Source organism: Leptodactylus fuscus, chromosome 2, assembly GCF_031893055.1.
Source record: "Leptodactylus fuscus isolate aLepFus1 chromosome 2, aLepFus1.hap2, whole genome shotgun sequence".
Classification (NCBI taxonomy): Eukaryota; Metazoa; Chordata; class Amphibia; order Anura; family Leptodactylidae; genus Leptodactylus; species Leptodactylus fuscus.
In genome coordinates, this window is record NC_134266.1 from 217174499 (window position 1) to 217193950 (window position 19452).

The following is a 19452-nucleotide window of genomic DNA, read 5'->3' on the forward strand; positions in this document are numbered from 1 at the left end:
TGGGAATTCAAAGAATATATTGGGAATACAAATACCCTCATTTCTTGCTACTGCCATATAGTGCCAGTGTCTGACTGGGAATTCAAAGAATATATTGGGGTTACGTGCACCCACAATTTTTACTACTGGTATACAGTGCCATTGTCTGACTGGGAATTCAAAGAATATATTAGGAATACAAATACCCTCATTTCTTGCTACTGCCATATAGTGCCAGTGTCTGACTGGGAATTCAAAGAATATATTGGGGTTACGTGCACCCACAATTTTTACTACTGGTATACAGTGCCATTGTCTGACTGGGAATTCAAAGAATATATTGGGAATACAAATACCCTCATTTCTTACTACTGCCATATAGTGCCAGTGTCTGACTGGGAATTCAAAGAATATATTGGGGTTACGTGCACCCACAATTTTTACTACTGGTATACAGTGCCATTGTCTGACTGGGAATTCAAAGAGTATATTGGGAATACAAATACCCTCATTTCTTGCTACTGCCATATAGTGCCAGTGTCTGACTGGGAATTCAAAGAATATATTGGGGTTACGTGCACCCACAATTTTTACTACTGGTATACAGTGCCATTGTCTGACTGGGAATTCAAAGAATATATTGGGGTTATAAATACCCTCATTTCTTGCTACTGCCATATAGTGCCAGTTTCTGACTGGTAATTCAAAGAATATATTGGGGTTACGTGCACCCACAATTTTTACTACTGGTATACAGTGCCAATTTCTAACTAGGAATTCAAAATGCGCAAGGCTCCCGGAAAGGGACGTGGACGAGGCCGTGGGCGAGGTCGGGGGAATGGTTCTGGGGAGCAAGGTAGCAGTGAAGCCACAGGGCGTCCCGTGCCTACTCCTGTGGGGCAGCAAGCATTGCGCCACTCCACAGTGCCAGGGTTGCTTGCCACATTAACTAAACTGCAGGGTACAAACCTTAGTAGGCCCGAGAACCAGGAACAGGTCTTGCAATGGCTGTCAGAGAACGCTTACAGCACATTGTCCAGCAGCCAGTCAGACTCTGCCTCCTCTCCTCCTATTACCCAACAGTCTTATCTTCCTTCCTCCCAAAATTCCGAAGCTTTACAGAACAATAACCCAAACTGTCCCTGCTCCCCAGAGCTGTTCTCCGCTCCTTTCATTGTCCCTCAACCTGCCTCTCCACGTCACGATTCCACGAACCTAACAGAGGAGCATCTGTGTCCAGATGCTCAAACACTAGAGTCTCCTCCATCTCCGTTCGATTTGGTGGTGGATGACCAGCAACCCACCCTCATCGACGATGATGTGACGCAGTTGCCGTCAGGGCATCCAGTTGACCGGCGCATTGTGCGGGAGGAGGAGATGAGACAGGAGTTGGAAGAGGAAGTGGTGGATGATGAGGACACTGACCCGACCTGGACAGGGGGGATGTCAAGCGGGGAAAGTAGTGTGGATGTTGAGGCAGGTGCAGCACCAAAAAGGGTAGCTAGAGGCAGAGGCAGAGGTCAGCAGCTTAGGCGAAGCCAGGCCACACCCGGAATCTCCCAAGATGTTCCAGTTCGTACCCAGCCCCGAAAAACTCCCACCTCGAGGGCACGTTTCTCGAAGGTGTGGAGTTTTTTCAAGGAATGCGCCGAGGACAGATATAGTGTTGTCTGCACAATTTGCCTCTCGAAATTGATTAGGGGCTCTGAGAAGAGCAACCTGTCCACCACTTCAATGCGCCGTCATTTGGAATCCAAGCACTGGAATCAGTGGCAGGCAGCAACGGCAGGACAAAGGCCGCCTGCCGTTCACGCCACTGCCACTGCCTCTGCCACTGCCTCTGCCTCTGCCACTGCCAACTGTGCTGGCGATGCACTCCAGAGGACGAGCCAGGACACCACTTCATCTGCCTCCGCCACTTTGTTGACTTCTACCTCATCCTCCCCTGGTCCTGTCTTATCTCCTTCTCCTGCACCATCAAAGGCACCATCAGGCGTTTCTTTACAACAACCCACCATCTCTCAGACATTGGAGCGGCGGCAGAAATACACTGCTAACCACCCACACGCGCAAGCCTTGAACGCCAACATCGCTAAACTGCTGGCCCAGGAGATGTTGGCGTTCCGGCTTGTTGAAACTCCCGCCTTCCTGGACCTGATGGCAACTGCGGCACCTCGCTATGCCGTCCCTAGCCGTCACTACTTCTCCCGGTGTGCCGTCCCCGCCTTGCACCAGCACGTGTCACTCAACATCAGGCGGGCCCATAGTTCCGCGCTTTGCACAAAGGTCCACTTGACCACCGACGCGTGGACAAGTGCATGCGGACAGGGACGCTACATTTCACTGACGGCACACTGGGTGAATGTAGTTGAGGCTGGGACTGCTTCCCAAACTGGCCCGGTGTACCTCGTCTCCCCGCCTAACATTCCTGGCAGGGACACGAGAAGAACACCCCCCTCCTCCTCCTCCTCTACCGCCTCCTCCTCCGCCTCCTCCTCCGCTGTTAGATTGACCCCAGCTACGAGTTGGAAACGTTGCAGCACTGGCGTTGGTAGACGTCAGCAGGCTGTGCTGAAGCTGATCAGCTTGGGGGACAGACAGCACACTGCCTCCGAGGTGAGGGATGCCCTCCTCGATGAGACGGCAATATGGTTTGAGCCGCTGCACCTGGGCCCAGGCATGGTCGTTTGTGATAACGGCCGGAACCTGGTAGCAGCTCTGGAGCTTGCCGGACTCCAACATGTTCCATGCCTGGCCCACGTCTTCAACCTAGTGGTGCAACGTTTCCTAAAGAGCTACCCCAATGTTCCAGAGCTACTGGTGAAAGTGCGGCGCATGTGCGCCCACTTTCGCAAGTCGACAGTAGCCGCTGCTAACTTAAAATCTCTCCAGCAACGCCTGCATGTGCCACAACACCGGCTTTTGTGCGACGTCCCCACACGCTGGAACTCAACGTTTCAGATGTTGAATAGAGTGGTTGAGCAGCAGAGACCTTTGATGGAATACCAGCTACAAAACCCTAGGGTGCCACAAAGTCAGCTGCCTCAGTTTCACATCCATGAGTGGCCATGGATGAGAAACCTTTGTGACATCCTACGGATCTTTGAGGAGTCCACAAGGAGGGTGAGCTCTGAGGATGCGATGGTGAGCCTTACAATCCCGCTCTTGTGTGTTCTGAGAGAATCCCTGATTGACATCAGGGATAACGCAGATCACACAGAGGAGTTAGGGATAGCATCCGATCCGTCACAGCTGGAGAGTAGGTCCACACATCTGTCCGCTTCACTGCGTTTAATGGAGGAGGAGGAGGAGGAGGAGGAGGAAGAAGAGTTGTCCGATGATGTGATGGTGATACAGGAGGCTTCCGGGCAACTTCGAATCGTCCCATTGTTGCAGCGCGGATGGGTAGACATGGAGGATGAGGAGGAAATGGAGATTGAACTTTCCGGTGGGGCCAGAGGAGTCATGCCAACTAACACTGTGGCAGACATGGCTGAGTTCATGTTGGGGTGCTTTACAACCGACAAGCGTATTGTCAAAATCATGGAGGACAACCAGTACTGGATCTTTGCTATCCTTGACCCCCGGTATAAAAACAACATCTCGTCTTTTATTCCGGTAGAGGGGAGGGCCAATCGCATCAATGCTTGCCACAGGCAATTGGTGCAGAATATGATGGAGATGTTTCCAGCATGTGACGTTGGCGGCAGGGAGGGCAGTTCCTCCAGTAGGCAACCAAGTTCTCACCGGTCCACACAAACGAGGGGCACACTGTCTAAGGTCTGGGACACCTTGATGGCACCCCCTCGCCAAAGTGCCGCCACGGAGGGTCCTAGTGTCACCAGGCGTGAGAAGTATAGGCGCATGTTGCGGGAATACCTTTCCGACCACAGCCCTGTCCTCTCCGACCCCTCTGCGCCCTACACGTATTGGGTGTCGAAGTTGGACCTGTGGCTTGAACTTGTCCTATATGCCTTGGAGGTGCTGTCCTGTCCTGCCGCCAGCGTCCTATCTGAGAGGGTGTTCAGTGCAGCCGGTGGCATCATCACTGACAAGCGCACCCGTCTGTCAGCTGAGAGTGCCGACCGGCTCACTTTGATAAAAATGAACCACCACTGGGTAGAGCCGTCATTTTTGTGCCCACCTGTGTAAAGCACCCCAACATGAAACTCCATGTCTGTACTCAACCTCTCCAATTCCTCCGCATCCTCATACTCATCCACCATAAGCGTTGCACAATTCTGCTAATACTAGGCTCCCTCCACCCTGATTTCCCCCAACTCTGCTGGTTAGAGGCTCCCTCCACCCTGATTTCCACCAACTCTGCTGGTTAGAGGCTCCCTCCACCATGAATTGGTCCAAACTGGGGTTTTTAGAGGCTCCCTCCACCATGAATTGGTCCAAACTGGGGTTTTTAGAGGCTCCCTCCACCATGAATTGGTCCAAACTGGGGGTTTTTAGAGGCTCCCTCCACCATGAATTTGCCCAAACTGGGCTGTTTAGAGGCTCCCTCCACCATGAATTGGTCCAAACTGGGCTGGTTAGAGGCTCCCTCCACCATGAATTTGCCCAAACTGGGCTGTTTAGAGGCTCCCTCCACCATGAATTGGTCCAAACTGGGTTTTTTAGAGGCTCCCTCCACCATGAATTGGTCCAAACTGGGCTGTTTAGAGGCTCCCTCCACCATGAATTTGCCCAAACTGGGCTGTTTAGCGGCTCCCTCCACCATTAATTGGTCCAAACTGGGCTGGTTAGAGGCTCCCTCCACCATGAATTTGCCCAAACTGGGCTGTTTAGAGGCTCCCTCCACCATGAGTTTGCCCAAACTGGGCTGGTTAGAGGCTCCCTCCACCATGAATTGGTCCAAACTGGGGTTTTTAGAGGCTCCCTCCACCATGAATTGGTCCAAACTTGGCTGTTTAGAGGCTCCCTCCACCATGAATTGGTCCAAACTGGGGTGGTTAGAGGCTCCCTCCACCATTAATTGGTCCAAACTGGGCTGGTTAGAGGCTCCCTCCACCATTAATTGGTCCAAACTGGGCTGGTTAGAGGCTCCCTCCACCATTAATTGGTCCAAACTGGGCTGGTTAGAGGCTCCCTCCACCATGAATTTGCCCAAACTGGGCTGTTTAGAGGCTCCCTCCACCATGAATTGGTCCAAACTGGGTTTTTTAGAGGCTCCCTCCACCATGAATTGGTCCAAACTGGGGTTTTTAGAGGCTCCCTCCACCATGAATTGGTCCAAACTTGGCTGTTTAGAGGCTCCCTCCACCATTAATTGGTCCAAACTGGGCTGGTTAGAGGCTCCCTCCACCATGAATTGGTCCAAACTGGGTTTTTTAGAGGCTCCCTCCACCATGAATTGGTCCAAACTGGGGTTTTTAGAGGCTCCCTCCACCATGAATTGGTCCAAACTGGGCTGTTTAGCGGCTCCCTCCACCATTAATTGGTCCAAACTGGGCTGGTTAGAGGCTCCCTCCACCATGAATTTGCCCAAACTGGGCTGTTTAGAGGCTCCCTCCACCATGAATTTGCCCAAACTGGGCTGGTTAGAGGCTCCCTCCACCATGAATTGGTCCAAACTGGGTTTTTTTAGAGGCTCCCTCCACCATGAATTTGCCCAAACTGGGCTGGTTAGAGGCTCCCTCCACCATGAATTGGTCCAAACTGGGTTTTTTTAGAGGCTCCCTCCACCATGAATTGGTCCAAACTGGGCTGGTTAGAGGCTCCCTCCACCATGAATTTCCCAAAACTTGGCTGTTTAGAGGCTCCCTCCACCATTAATTGGTCCAAACTGAGCTGGTTAGAGGCTCCCTCCACCATGAATTTGCCCAAACTGGGCTGTTTAGAGGCTCCCTCCACCATGAATTGGTCCAAACTGGGTTTTTTAGAGGCTCCCTCCACCATGAATTGGTCCAAACTGGGTTTTTTAGAGGCTCCCTCCACCATGAATTTGCCCAAACTGGGCTGTTTAGAGGCTCCCTCCACCATGAATTTGCCCAAACTGGGCTGGTTAGAGGCTCCCTCCACCATGAATTGGTCCAAACTGGGGTTTTTAGAGGCTCCCTCCACCATGAATTGGTCCAAACTTGGCTGTTTAGAGGCTCCCTCCACCATGAATTGGTCCAAACTGGGGTGGTTAGAGGCTCCCTCCACCATTAATTGGTCCAAACTGGGCTGGTTAGAGGCTCCCTCCACCATGAATTTGCCCAAACTGGGCTGGTTAGAGGCTCCCTCCACCATGAATTGGTCCAAACTGGGTTTTTTAGAGGCTCCCTCCACCATGAATTTGCCCACACTGGGCTGGTTAGAGGCTCCCTCCACCATGAATTGGTCCAAACTGGGGTTTTTAGAGGCTCCCTCCACCATGAATTTGCCCAAACTCTGCTGGTTAGAGGCTCCCTCCACCATGAATTTGCCCAAACTCTGCTGGTTAGAGGCTCAATCCACCCTGATTTTCAAAACAAATGTTGGTGCCAACCTCAACTTACTACAAGGGCCAAATTCACTGCTGGTGACAAGCTCTCCTCACTGCAAGTGCCAAATACACATGTTTCAAGGTGTTTTCCTACTGTCAGAGATGTGGTATTGAGTGTGTAAAGTGTGTAGTTGTTAGGCTGTGATGTTGGGGTAATAGAGGGTGTTTGGTGTGTTAGATGCCCCCAGACATGCTTCCCCTGCTGTCCCAGTGTCATTCCAGAGGTGTTGGCATCATTTCCTGGGGTGTCATAGTGGACTTGGTGACCCTCCAGACACGGATTTGGGTTTCCCCCTTAACGAGTATCTGTTCCCCATAGACTATAATGGGGTTCGAAACCCATTCGAACACACGAACATTGAGCGGCTGTTCGAATCGAATTTCGAACCTCGAACATTTTAGTGTTCGCTCATCTCTAGATATCACTAGTTTAAAACACAGTTGGGAATGTGATTTTATATGAAGCGTATACTGCTGCATATTAAGATGAAATTCCCAACTGTGTTTTTAAATGAGGGATCTCTCATTCTGTTAGAGCTAGTTCTTAATGTTTGGCATCAAGCTGAGAATCTCCTCTTTCTTATGATACCAGAACTGTTTTTCTAGGTGGTATAAAACCAGAGATACAGCTGTGGTCATTAAAAAGGCATTATTCCATAGAACGGGATAAATACCAGATTTGTGGGGGTCCTCCCCCCCCCCCCCCCACTGAACATTCACCTTGACCACAGGCAGGCTAAACGGGGGATCGACTGGTGGTGCTTGGCGTTCCCAATTACTTCAATGAGAGCACCAGACACAGCCGAAGTACAGCACTCATCCACCTTCAGAGCCTGGTGCAGATGGGGAAAGGAGCGCCCATTCTCACCTCACGACATAACTCCTCTAACTGGGTAAACTGTACAAGCACCTACCTCTTCTCCTTTTGGTATCCTACGGCTAGAGATGATGATGATTTTATCTTCTTTGTCAAACGTGACTACCTCAGCAACACAGTTAGGGGCACAGGAATGGTTGATGTACCTGCAATATCAGACAAAGCATAAAATGAACAAGTGTTGAATATGGAAAAGCACAATGTTTTGTTACGTTGAAACAAGTGAAAAGGTTTAATGAAATTGGTCACATTTCAGCCTCTCGTCTAAAACCTTTACACCTACCTAGCAGGGCCACCAGTCAAAGTGGCATCAATCACATGCTCATTATTAATTCGGAACATGTAGATTCCCCGATTCTGTGAAAACAAAAGAAGTATTAAAATTGAAACCAAAAAAAACAAAAAAGAAAATGTAAAAAGTTTATAAATTTCAATGGTATATATTACAAGAAATGCCAATAAGGCGGCCCAGCTCAAATATTTCACAATCTTACACACCTGCTCTTCATAGATTTTCTCGCGACGGTTTGCAACTTCGTTTCTTATGATAGTGCCAATGTATTCTATCACCATGGTGTGCTTCTCCAAATCTTTGGCAGCATATAGCCCTAGTCCTTGTATTCGAGAACGAGCCAGATACACATTGTTCTTCCATTCTGTCTTCAGCCTGCGGTACTGGGATGACTTTGAGTGCACAAACTGCTTACTGTAAGGTGTATTTGTCTCCCCTGTAAAGGTGCTCTGATAGGCTTTGGACATACTAGTGCTATTAAGAGTGTGCGGCCTGCAAGATAAAGAGGAGACTTATTTTCTACTACAAAAAAAAAAAAAAAGTAAAGACTCTTAAAACTAAACATTCATGAGTAGAAAATGTTTTACTAAGATAAAAAAAGTTACTGAACACCATCCACAGTTTTAGATGGCAAACTGAAGTATTCAGAGGAATGCTGAGGTCAGCACTTTGTAACCTTACCGTTTATAGTGGGTCATGATCTTGGGCTCAGACCTGGCACAGCCAGTTGGATTGATCATGAGTGGCAGCTCCATTAAAGGATGTCGACCATACCGGAAGAGATAGTTCTGACAATTCTCTACTCCAGGTAACTAAAAATAAAGACAGGTGTAAATCTGGGATACTTTGTGGTTTGGAAAATTTGATCTTGTCACACACTGTGTAATTTTGGAAAGTCCAGAACTAAAAACCCCTAGTATAACTTACAGACTCAGCGATGCGCAGCACCGCATGCAGCGTCAGTCCAAACATCTCTTCCCCTTTCAAATACTCTGGGAAAAGGCGAAGCATTCCAGTTTCTCTCCTCATGCGTGCAACAGGCTCGGCAATGCGATTCCAGAGAGCTGAGGTGGATAAAAAAAACAAAACAAAAAAACAAAACAGCATTATTACAGTAAAAATGGAGCTGTGAATATTGCCCTACGTTTTAATCATGTGTGAAGTGGTTAAAAACTATAACTTAGAGTTTCCAGAAGCAAGCCAAGCAATTTCTGTGAGACAGCCCTTGTGGAACCTGTAATTACAACCTCTTAGGCAACGTATTGCAGCACCCAAGAACTGGTATTTATAAAGGTGGTTCACTTACTAAGGTCTGGCAGTTGTTAGGAACCTAGCCATGATTTCCTCACTGTGACCAGCTTATCTCCTCCTGCATGAAATGTTCCTGCCACAAGAAGGAAGTTATGGCTGGGTTTCTGCCAAATCCAAGTCCATAAGTCACTGTCTCATTCCCTATAAGAATGTCTTTGGAGTGTGGAAGGAAACTGGAGTACCTGGAGGAAACCCATGCAAACACGGGGAGAACATACAAACTCCTTGCAGATGTTGTCCTTAGCCGGATTTGAACTCAGGACTCCAGTGCTGGAAGGCTGCAGTGCTAACCACTGGGCTACTGTATCTGGTACAGTGACTGACGTTTGTAAAGCACTGTGGAATATGATGGCACTATATACGTAACTAATAATAATATTATTAATAGAAAGTTACTGCATTCAAGGTCATATTCACTGGCAAGTGATCAAAACCAAAGACTGCCACGTCTAAAATGATTCGCGAAAAACTTTAAATCTTGGAAATATTTTGATTTATTTAGGTTTGCCTAATGTTTAACTTTTTTCTATAGACTGAAGTATGGTTATGTTCATGGAAAAACTATGGTTTCATTTACACAGCAATAGTCTGAGGGTACCCTGCACAAAGAGGAATAGGATTCATGGAGATGAATTCAAGGTGGCTTCAGTGTCAGTGTGAGTGAAGCAAAAGCATTTTCTTTGCTATTCAGGGAAGTATGGTTAAGGAATGTTAGATTTCAACATGCCAGATCCTTTGTGTGTGGCAACAGCTTATCTCTCATGAAAAAGCACACCTCTGTCCCTATTGAAAGCACATGCACGCTCAGCATTTTCTTTTATTTTCAGCAGCATTTGTGTCAGCAATTTTTGCGATATACTTTAAGGCCGTGTTCACATGTAGTATTTTGGCTCGTGATTTGGTACATAGACGCTGCGGGAGCTTTTGCAGGCCGTATACTCTCCCATTGTTTTCAATGAGAGCCGGTACCGTATACACGGCGCTATTTTGCGGCGGCCGCAAAATAGCGCCGCGTATACGGTACTGGCTCCCATTGAAAACAATGGGAGCGTATACGGCCCGCAAAAGCTCCCGCGGCGTCTACATACCAAATCACAATCCAAAATACTCCATGTGAACACGGCCTAACAGTTTTTGGTTCCTTGCCATAGAATCTCATACTGAAAGCCACCTTCTGTTACCAATGTATTCTTTTCCCTGTTACTGGCAGCAGAAAACTTTGCTACTTCTGGTGGGGACTATGGGTATAATACATTGAAGTGATACCAGCCCCCCTTCCCAAGCCTCAGCTTCTAACACATATGTCCCATGAATTCTATTTCCAGAGATATACCCAGTTGAAAACAGTCTGGATTGAGAAAAAATGCAGTTGCATATTAATATACCAATCCCGAATGTGTTTTCAACTGGGAGCATCTCTGAAAACAATGAATGTAGAGCTGCATGCAACCCTGGTGTCATACGAGAGATGAGAACAGATTTACAGTTCTCCATTTTATAATGCCTGAGATAGAATGGTTTAAAAGTGACCCCCTCCCCCGCCTCTCCATATTAACACACCTGAACTCCCCCATACTCAGAATTAACATTTCTGCTGCCAACAATAGGAAAAAGATTATTTCAGTGCACAATTTTACAGAAAGAAGGCAAAATCTGTTAATAAAAAGTGTATTACAAAAATTAATCTGACAAATGCTGTATCAAAATCAAAAGTTTAGGCCCTTTTTAAGGTTTCTGTTGTGATAAAGATGTCAGGACTTTATTTGACAATTATCAAGTGTAATATGGGAAGGGGGGAGGTGGATAAGACTTACCTTGGGGAGAGGAGTCTCTTAGCACCACATCCTCGTAACCATACTCAATAACTTGCACAGTAAATTCTGGCCGCCCATTGTTATCACACACTCTACAGCGATAAGAACACCGACGATGACTATGTCTCATGCTCCAATAAATTCGAGTGGCCTCATATCCCACAGGATATAACGCAGTGACACTGTGAAAGTCTTGCATTTGATGAGGCAGAAGCTGGCCAATAGCATGAAAAACAAGTCCCCCAACTCTGAACATGTGGATACGGTCCCCGCGCTGAATGATACTAGCAATCTGGCTTACTTCATCACGTTCAATATATACTCGCCGGAAGACTGTAAAGCAGCTCAGTTCTTGCTCACAAGGCCCCTTTAACTTGTGCATTGGACAAAGCATAGTCTTGTCCTTGAAAAACATGCACTTGGCACGGATGGCACAGGCAAAGTGATAGACATTTGGGCAGCGTATGCGGTTGCAGCTATTTGTGGCACCCGTTTTCTGGCACAGGCTGCACTTTGTAAGCAACCCACGATGCAGTGCCACTTCCACATTTATCAGTGCACCCCCTTGGGTCTCATATACCTCTGTAGACCACAAAGCACAATTAAGGTGAACCCATAGATCAAGATCCAGATTGAGAAGTCGTGCAGGACCATCAGTAGCTCCATCACCTTCTTCGTGACAGAAGCAGCACTTTCGAAGATCTGGAGGCAAGGTGTCAGGCTTCAGAGTAGTGCCCAGTCTTTCTATGACCTCACACACTTCCTTCTCGCAATTACGAGAGCTGAGTTTTTGGAAAGTGATAAGAATGTGCAGTCTCTTCCAACGAACACCTTTCCACTTCTTTATTTTTGGCCGTGATTCTTCCACATTTTCCTCAGAGGGGCGAGCCCTTTGCTTAATTTTGGCTGCTTCTATAGATTCATCATTAGTAGGTGACTGAGGTGGAGGCAAAGGACAAAGTATAGGAGTGGGAACTGGTTCTGGTTCCGGAGCAGGAGGTTCAACAGGACTAGCAGGCGAAGGTGAAAATGGAGAAGGTGGAGGAGACGTTTCTTCAGGTAACACAGGAAGTTGGCGAACATCCAGATTGGACACATTATTCACATAACAATGACTTACGGTCTTCTCATCGATTGTCTCCTCCTAGAAAAATATCAAGATACATTAGTTAAACAGAGTACAAAAGAAAAAAATTGATCCCATTCAGTATAACACCATTCATAATGTGAGTTACAACACTAGGGATGCGCAAATTTGCCTTAAACATAAAATACATTTTAGTCTGGACTTTGTTTTTTTTTTGCTTGAACAAATATATATATTTATTTCTATTATTTTCATCATAAGATAGAAATTTGATGCATGTTTCCTTCTCTTACCAACCAACTGTTGGTAAGAGAAGGAAACTGAAGAGACCGTGGATCATACCTTGCCTGCATGCAACACATAAGACACTAAGGTGGGCCTAACACGGATAACACGATTCTGAATATATAAGAATTATGCTTCTTTGAAACGGTGAAATGATGGATTTAGTTCAATTGCCAAGCTCTATACAACACACATGATTCTCAGAAGTGCCACTGGGAGAACAAGCTTTTATTTATGTAGTCTAGAAACCTTATGTGGCCAGATGCCTTTCTAGAACAGGTTTTCCAGCTCCATAAATTAATTTATTAACAGTTTACTCAGTAACGCTTAACTTACAAATCCCTGGTTGTGTTATGATACAGAAGTGATAGGGAAATTACTACTTCTGTTATGTTATACCATTATCAGCTGGCTGCATGTAAGGAACGTGAAAAACATTGCAACTGGACCTGCACTCTTGGAAACCATTTGTCTGGAAAATAACAAACAGTGGCAAGAACTATTTTTAGATTAGACACTTTGCAAAAATACTAACCTGTGTTAGAAGAGTAAGAATGTCCAGCTCATTCTTCAGTTTGTACCCAGGAAGTACCGCGTCCAGCTGCTTGAGCCAGTCAGTGCTGGTCTCCAGTTTTCCTGGTTGAGACTTGTCCTTGTCACTGGTGTCACCTATAGAAACAGCATTTCCTATATGAATGTTGAAGGTAAATGGATGTTTTGTTGATCTCTAGACGCTTGCTTGTAAGGAATCAAACCATTAAACTGATTAAAAGAACTACTAACCCCATTGTTATAAGCGCTTAGAATTCAATTAAAGGGGCTTTCTTGAATTACATTATTATTCTTATAACAGGTTGTCGAATATCAGACTGGTGGGAGTTTGACAACCAGCAATCCCACACCAATGAAATTTTTTAAGGGTTTGCGGGTGTGGTGGTGGTGGTGAAATCTGTTGCAGTGTTCATACAAATTCTGCAGCCTTATCATTGCTCACTAAGCACAGCACAACATTGTATATAGTGGCTGTGCTTGGTATTGCAGATCAATTCCATTCATTCATATGGAACTCAGCTTTAACATGACCTTGTGGCCAACGGATGTGAGGTCATTGGCCTGAGAAGAGGAAGTGGCGATTGCCCAACCTCCACGGCCTCTGTAAAAAGCTGATCGGTGGGGATGTCAGGAGTCAAACCCCTGTCGATATGATAACGTATCCTAAGGATTGGACATATTGTCACTGAAAACCCCACATAAATTTTATTATATGATGAACAATTTTATTAACAGCAGTTCTTTAATCCTTAACAGGAAGTCAAAGTGATATAAAAAGGTCATGTCAAGAGTCAATGATCAGAGGGATTCTGACCTCTGGCACACCAAACCAGAGAATAAAAGGGAACATAGCATTGGTTTCAGGCTCTGTCCTCTTCACTCCATTCAAGTTAATACCCAGACTGCAGTTCCCTACACAGCTGGTTGGCCAAGAGTGCCGCTATACAGGAAATAAAAACTTAGATGGGGTCACAGCAATAAATTAGCAATGAGCCAGAGGTCACACCTACATAGATCACAATCTGCTGGAAAAACAATAAGTCATAACTTTCCCATTAACAGTCTGAATAAAGCATGCCATTACAGACAGAAGTAGTATCCCCAAACAGGTTTTATTTAATAGACGCAATATAAAATAAAAGAAGTTTAGCAAAATGCAGAGCAGGGGCTAGGAAATGTGTATACACAAGAGTCTGCTCACCTTCTGTAGAGGGGTCCATGGGTTTCTTTATGTCGACGCTATTTTTTAGACCACTCTCTGGAAAAAGCACTTCATACGAATTTGGTAACTTGATGCTCAGTAAACCAGCTACTGCGGCAACTACACCATTCAGATTCTACAGATGAAAGGGGGACGCAATGGTTACATAACTCACAACATATTTATGACTTTACATTAATTCAGGAGTCCTGAGCTTACCTTTGCTGCTGCAGCAGATACTGTTAACATGACAGACACTTCACTGCCCTTAGCTTTATCCCATGATACTGTTCCTCCAGATACACTTAAGGTTGTTTTATCAGCAGTCTCCGAGGATTCTGTTGGTTTTACATCTGGGAATACTGGAGTAAGAAGTTATTAATTAGAATTAATTAGAATTAATAAAGGAACAAAAAAAAAACCCTCCAGCACTGATATTTCACCAATGCCAAATATACAGTGCCTACAAGTAGTATTCAACCCCCTGCCGATTTAGCAGGTTTGATAAGATGCAAATAAGTTAGAGCCTTCAAACAAGAGAAGGATTTATTAACAGATGCATAAATCTTACAAACCAAAAAGTTATGTTGCTCAGTTACATTTTAATAAATTTTAAACATAAAAGTGTGGGTCAATTACTATTCAACCCCTAGGTTTAATATTTTGTGGAATAACCCTTGTTTGCAATTACAGCTAATAATCGTCTTTTATAAGACCTGATCAGGCCGGCACAGGTCTCTGGAGTTATCTTGGCCCACTCCTCCATGCAGATCTTCTCCAAGTTATCTAGGTTCTTTGGGTGTCTCATGTGGACTTTAATCTTGAGCTCCTTCCACAAGTTTTCAATTGGGTTAAGGTCAGGAGACTGACTAGGCCACTGCAACACCTTGATTTTTTTCCCTCTTGAACCAGGCCTTGGTTTTCTTGGCTGTGTGCTTTGGGTCGCTGTCTTGTTGGAAGATGAAATGACGACCCTTCTTAAGATCCTTGATGGAGGAGCGGAGGTTCTTGCCCAAAATCTCCAGGTAGGCCGTGCTATCCATCTTCCCATGGATGCGGACCAGATGGCCAGGCCCCTTGGCTGAGAAGCAGCCCCACAGCATGATGCTCCCACCACCATGCTTGACTGTAGGGATGATATTCTTGGGGTCGTATGCAGTGCCATCCAATCTCCAAACGTCACGTGTGGGGTTGACACCAAAGATCTCGATCTTGGTCTCATCAGACCAGAGAACCTTGAACCAGTCTGTCTCAGAGTCCTCCAAGTGATCATGAGCAAACTGTAGACGAGCCTTGACATGACGCTTTGAAAGTAAAGGTACCTTACGGGCTCGTCTGGAACAGAGACCATTGCGGTGGAGTACGTTACTTATGGTATTGACTGAAACCAATGTCCCCACTGCCATGAGATCTTCCCGGAGCTCCTTCCTTGTTGTCCTTGGGTTAGCCTTGACTCTTCGGACAAGCCTGGCCTCGGCACGGGAGGAAACTTTCAAAGGCTGTCCAGGCCGTGGAAGGCTAACAGTAGTTCCATAAGCCTGCCACTTCCGGATGATGCTCCCAACAGTGGAGACAGGTAGGCCCAACTCCTTGGAAAGGGTTTTGTACCCCTTGCCAGCCTTGTGACCCTCCACGATCTTGTCTCTGATGGCCTTGGAATGCTCCTTTGTCTTTCTCATGTTGACCATGTATGAGTGCTGTTCACAAGTTTGGGGAGGGTCTTAAATAGTCAGAAAAGGCTGGAAAAAGATAATTAATCCAAACATGTGAAGCTCATTGTTCTTTGTGCCTGAACTACTTCTTAATACTTTAGGGGAACCAAAAAGAATTCTGGTGGTTTGAGGGGTTGAATAATAAATGACCCTCTGAAAAACCTTTTCACAATTTAAAAAAAAAATTAAACAAAGAAATAACATTCTTTTTTTTGCTGCAGTGCATTTCACACTTCCAGGCTGATCTACAGTCCAAATGTCACAATGCCAAGTTACTTCAGAATGTGTAAACCTGCTAAATCTGCAGGGGGTTGAATACTACTTGTAGGCACTGTATGTTACTATTTACTGACACACTAGACAATGCGCATATGTTATAGACATTCAAGGGCACTTTTATGAACTGAATTTAAAGGGACCACCTGACATACAATCCCTGTCCTGTTAGGGCATATGGATGTTAATGGTGAGAAGACCAAAAATATACAGTCAAGGAGGCAGTTCATTATAAAGGCTAGGGTTACATGGCGATATGCTGCATGACCATAGTGTGTGACTTGAGTGGATTAGCATTGCAGTCAGAATGGCGATTTCATGTTGCAAAACAATCGAACACTGCTTGACTTAGTGAAGGTGAAGGCACATTTTGAATCGTGATGCTACACTACACTATTCACTAACATTAGTGAATGAATCACAAGGCAACCCAGTAATCTTTGGTCGCACAAAGAGAATTGTGATCAAAATTGCAGTGTGGACCTTGTCTAAATGTTACAGGAGCCTGTCTAATCATGGACCAGACTGTGATGACATGACCAAATGAGTTTTCAGGCAGAAAGAAATAACTGTATAATGTAATACTTGTTGAATTATATGTAATATGGGAAATGGCTACATAATGAAAGCAAAATTGTAGGAGTTCTAAATTTCACCACCCCGTGCCTGCTGTAAAAATTAAACCCTAGCTCTGTCAGGAAGGGGTTATAGCTAGTGTTGAGCGAATTGTATTAGTCAAATACCTCGCTGGCATAGGAATGCGTGTAATCGGCCGAACACCAAGGGGTTAAACGCGTTGAAGATTCGATGAGTTTATAACATAAGTTATAGTGTTTTTTGGGGTATTGACAACCTATTTCAATATAAACCCATAGGGATGTTCTAGTGGTCTTGAAGCGAATATTTATTACACCGGCTGGAAAAGCCAAGCCTGTGATCAACAGCCAATAGCCAAGGGTCTTTATTGTAAGATAGGGTCAACCAGATCGGACAATTCATTTGAGATATCAATTCATGGGTCTGAAAAATTACATGAAATGCCAACTAACCTGGTATAGGACAACGAGGTATGAGCGGTATGACTGGAGACAGAGCTCTCTCCTCCTCTTCCTCTTTCACATCACACAATGAAGGAAAGCGCTGTGTATCTTCACCAAGAATACTTTCAGGGGAAGAGGCCGGGACAATGCTGTCAGGAGAATCACTTTCTTCATCACTCTCCATTCTAGAAGAAGAAACAGACATTTTTTTTATTGCACATATAAGAAAGTTGCCTCATTCAAACCTTGTACTAAGACATCTCCAATGTTTTCTTACCTGACATCCTCACTTTGGTTGTGTGGTGGAGTAGGAAGAGCAGCCAAAAGGTCCAGACTCCGCTCATCTGTACCTGCAGAATAAAGTGCATTATAAAACACTGCCTGGATACAATATAAACTGTGTTTATATAGGTGGTGACATATGGTGTGGATGCATTGTAGCTGAGTGCACCTTTTTTAACTTCTGCCTCTGCGCTGCTCTCGGATTCCTTTTTCGTTTCATTTAGATCTTCAGTCGCTGTTACACCATTCACCATTTTTTGCTGCACAGAAGGTGGTGGAGTTGGAGGCAAGGATGAAGGAGGTGTAGGGGGATTACTGAGGTTGTTCTTAAAGAAACAAAAACAAGCCAATGTTATCCATTTCAGAAGCAGTCTTCTACAACGTGATATCATCTAGGCATTACATAAATTAATCCAAGTACCTTGCTGAGTAGCTGAGTGTAGTAGTCTGGGATACTCTCCAGAGCACCACTGCCAAATGATCCTTTAAGTGGGCTTTTCCCATTAACTGGTGTACTGCTGCCAAAAGGAGCGAATAGGCTGAAGTTTGCAGTAATTGAAGGCTCCATCAGAGGCAACAGAGAAAGCTCCTGTAAAAAGGATCATAAAAATAATTTCATTTCAGCAAAAAACAAAACACGTTTTTAAAACATTGACTTAACCGTTGAAAATATATATATGATGGAACCCACTAAAGTTCACAGATTCTCTTTTTACATCACACTGAAGAGAATGTGTCATATTTCATTTTAAATTTAAAGATTTATGCAAAAGAGGATTTATTTTAGAGTTTTTATTTTTTACAATGTAGCCATTTTTTTATTTTTAAAACATTTCCTGGGGTAGTGGGGAGGCCGTCATATTGGAAACACAAACTTAACAGAGCAATGTTTCCAAAAGCCTAACAATACATCATCGCTGTCACCTGAGCATTTTGTTTTCGTGAATCTGTTCAGCCTTTCCAAAGATATAAGCTCTTTTAGTGTTGAAGCTAATTAGATTATACACGCCATTGGGCGGTACCACTGCATGATATACAGCACAAATCCACGGAGAAAGCACAGCCTTACCACGGACCTGGCTAATAGACGCTAATCTGCATTAACACTAAAAAAGGATTATATCTGTGGAATGGCTGAATGTATTTGGATAAACTGCCAAAATGCCAGTATATCTAATAGTGTATGACATTGGACTTTTCAGATCTGGAGACTGGTCCTCTTTAAGACTGCTAAACTATTAAAAGGGACCCATCACTTGGTCTTAAATATGCGATTGGTGAGTATCTAGTATGTAAAATAACCTCTAAGGTTTCTCATATAATACCTGCTTCAGCTGTTTCACAATTGCTTCTGGAGACTTTAGACTGTCCTCTCTACGAATCTTTTTGCGGGAGTTTGGAACTCTCTCATTGGTCTTCTGTGTCCTTTTTGGTTTGGGTACAGTTTTCTTTGCAGAAACATCCTGAAGAAAAGAAATTACAGTCAAGAGAATTATTACACTGACCCAGTTTCGATATACAAGGCCCAACATATCAAGACTGACCCATTAGCTATTGAAAAACATTGGGATTATATGTAATAATAGAGCCGAAATATGTAACAATTGTAGAAAGTAATTGCAGTTGAAGGGGACATTTTCAGCACCTCCATCAACTTTAAGTCCTTATTCACACAACTAAACCATCATGAAGAGAGGCCGTGCCAGTAAATTAAAGGTGCTTATTCACATGACCGTGTGATAGCAGTTTTAAGCTGCTTGAATGTCTATGGGTCCATTCACATGGCTATATCCAAGTGTGTGAAATACAGCTTTTTGATGGGCATAAAAAAAAAAAAAAAAAAAGGCCTGTGAGGAAAAAAAACCCAAAACAGACACCCCACGTGAATAGACCCATACACAATTATGGTTTAAAAATCTGCCATTTTTCATGGTCGTGAGAACTAGACCTACCTCACTGCATCCTTCAATAGGCACCACTTCACTGACTCTGGAGCAGCGGGGATTTATTTAACCCCACAATTCCTGAGCGATCATTTTTGTTAACATAACTGTGTTGAAACTGTCAGTTGGGTGGTCCTGGGCTGGAGAAGACACATAGGGACCACCTACCCGACAGCAGGAAACACTATTGTACAGAAACTAAGAATTGCTTGCGAATGGTGAAAAAATCCCAACTACACTAGAATCTATGGAGCAATACCTATTGGAAGAGAGAGCGGAGGTGGTGAAAGATCTTCTTTAAAACCTTTGCGCACATAGAGCTT

General features: G+C 44.9%; 1 protein-coding gene across 4 annotated transcripts in view; it reads right to left on the bottom strand.

Annotated features, from left to right (window-relative positions):
• The window catches only part of KMT2D (lysine methyltransferase 2D), a 108007-nt gene that overhangs the window by 4824 nt on the left and 83731 nt on the right, over window positions 1–19452 (bottom strand). For all 4 annotated transcript variants that reach the window (XM_075265554.1, XM_075265553.1, XM_075265552.1 and 1 more), the window contains 14 exons: window positions 18512–18649; window positions 17608–17775; window positions 17356–17512; window positions 17182–17254; window positions 16914–17089; window positions 14096–14238; window positions 13877–14012; window positions 12659–12792; window positions 10752–11895; window positions 8554–8690; window positions 8308–8438; window positions 7833–8118; window positions 7618–7691; window positions 7372–7480 (listed from right to left, as the gene is read on the bottom strand). In XM_075265554.1, the coding sequence (XP_075121655.1) occupies window positions 7372–7480; window positions 7618–7691; window positions 7833–8118; window positions 8308–8438; window positions 8554–8690; window positions 10752–11895; window positions 12659–12792; window positions 13877–14012; window positions 14096–14238; window positions 16914–17089; window positions 17182–17254; window positions 17356–17512; window positions 17608–17775; window positions 18512–18649 (3006 nt within the window). The remainder of the gene's footprint in view (window positions 1–7371; window positions 7481–7617; window positions 7692–7832; window positions 8119–8307; window positions 8439–8553; window positions 8691–10751; window positions 11896–12658; window positions 12793–13876; window positions 14013–14095; window positions 14239–16913; window positions 17090–17181; window positions 17255–17355; window positions 17513–17607; window positions 17776–18511; window positions 18650–19452) is intronic.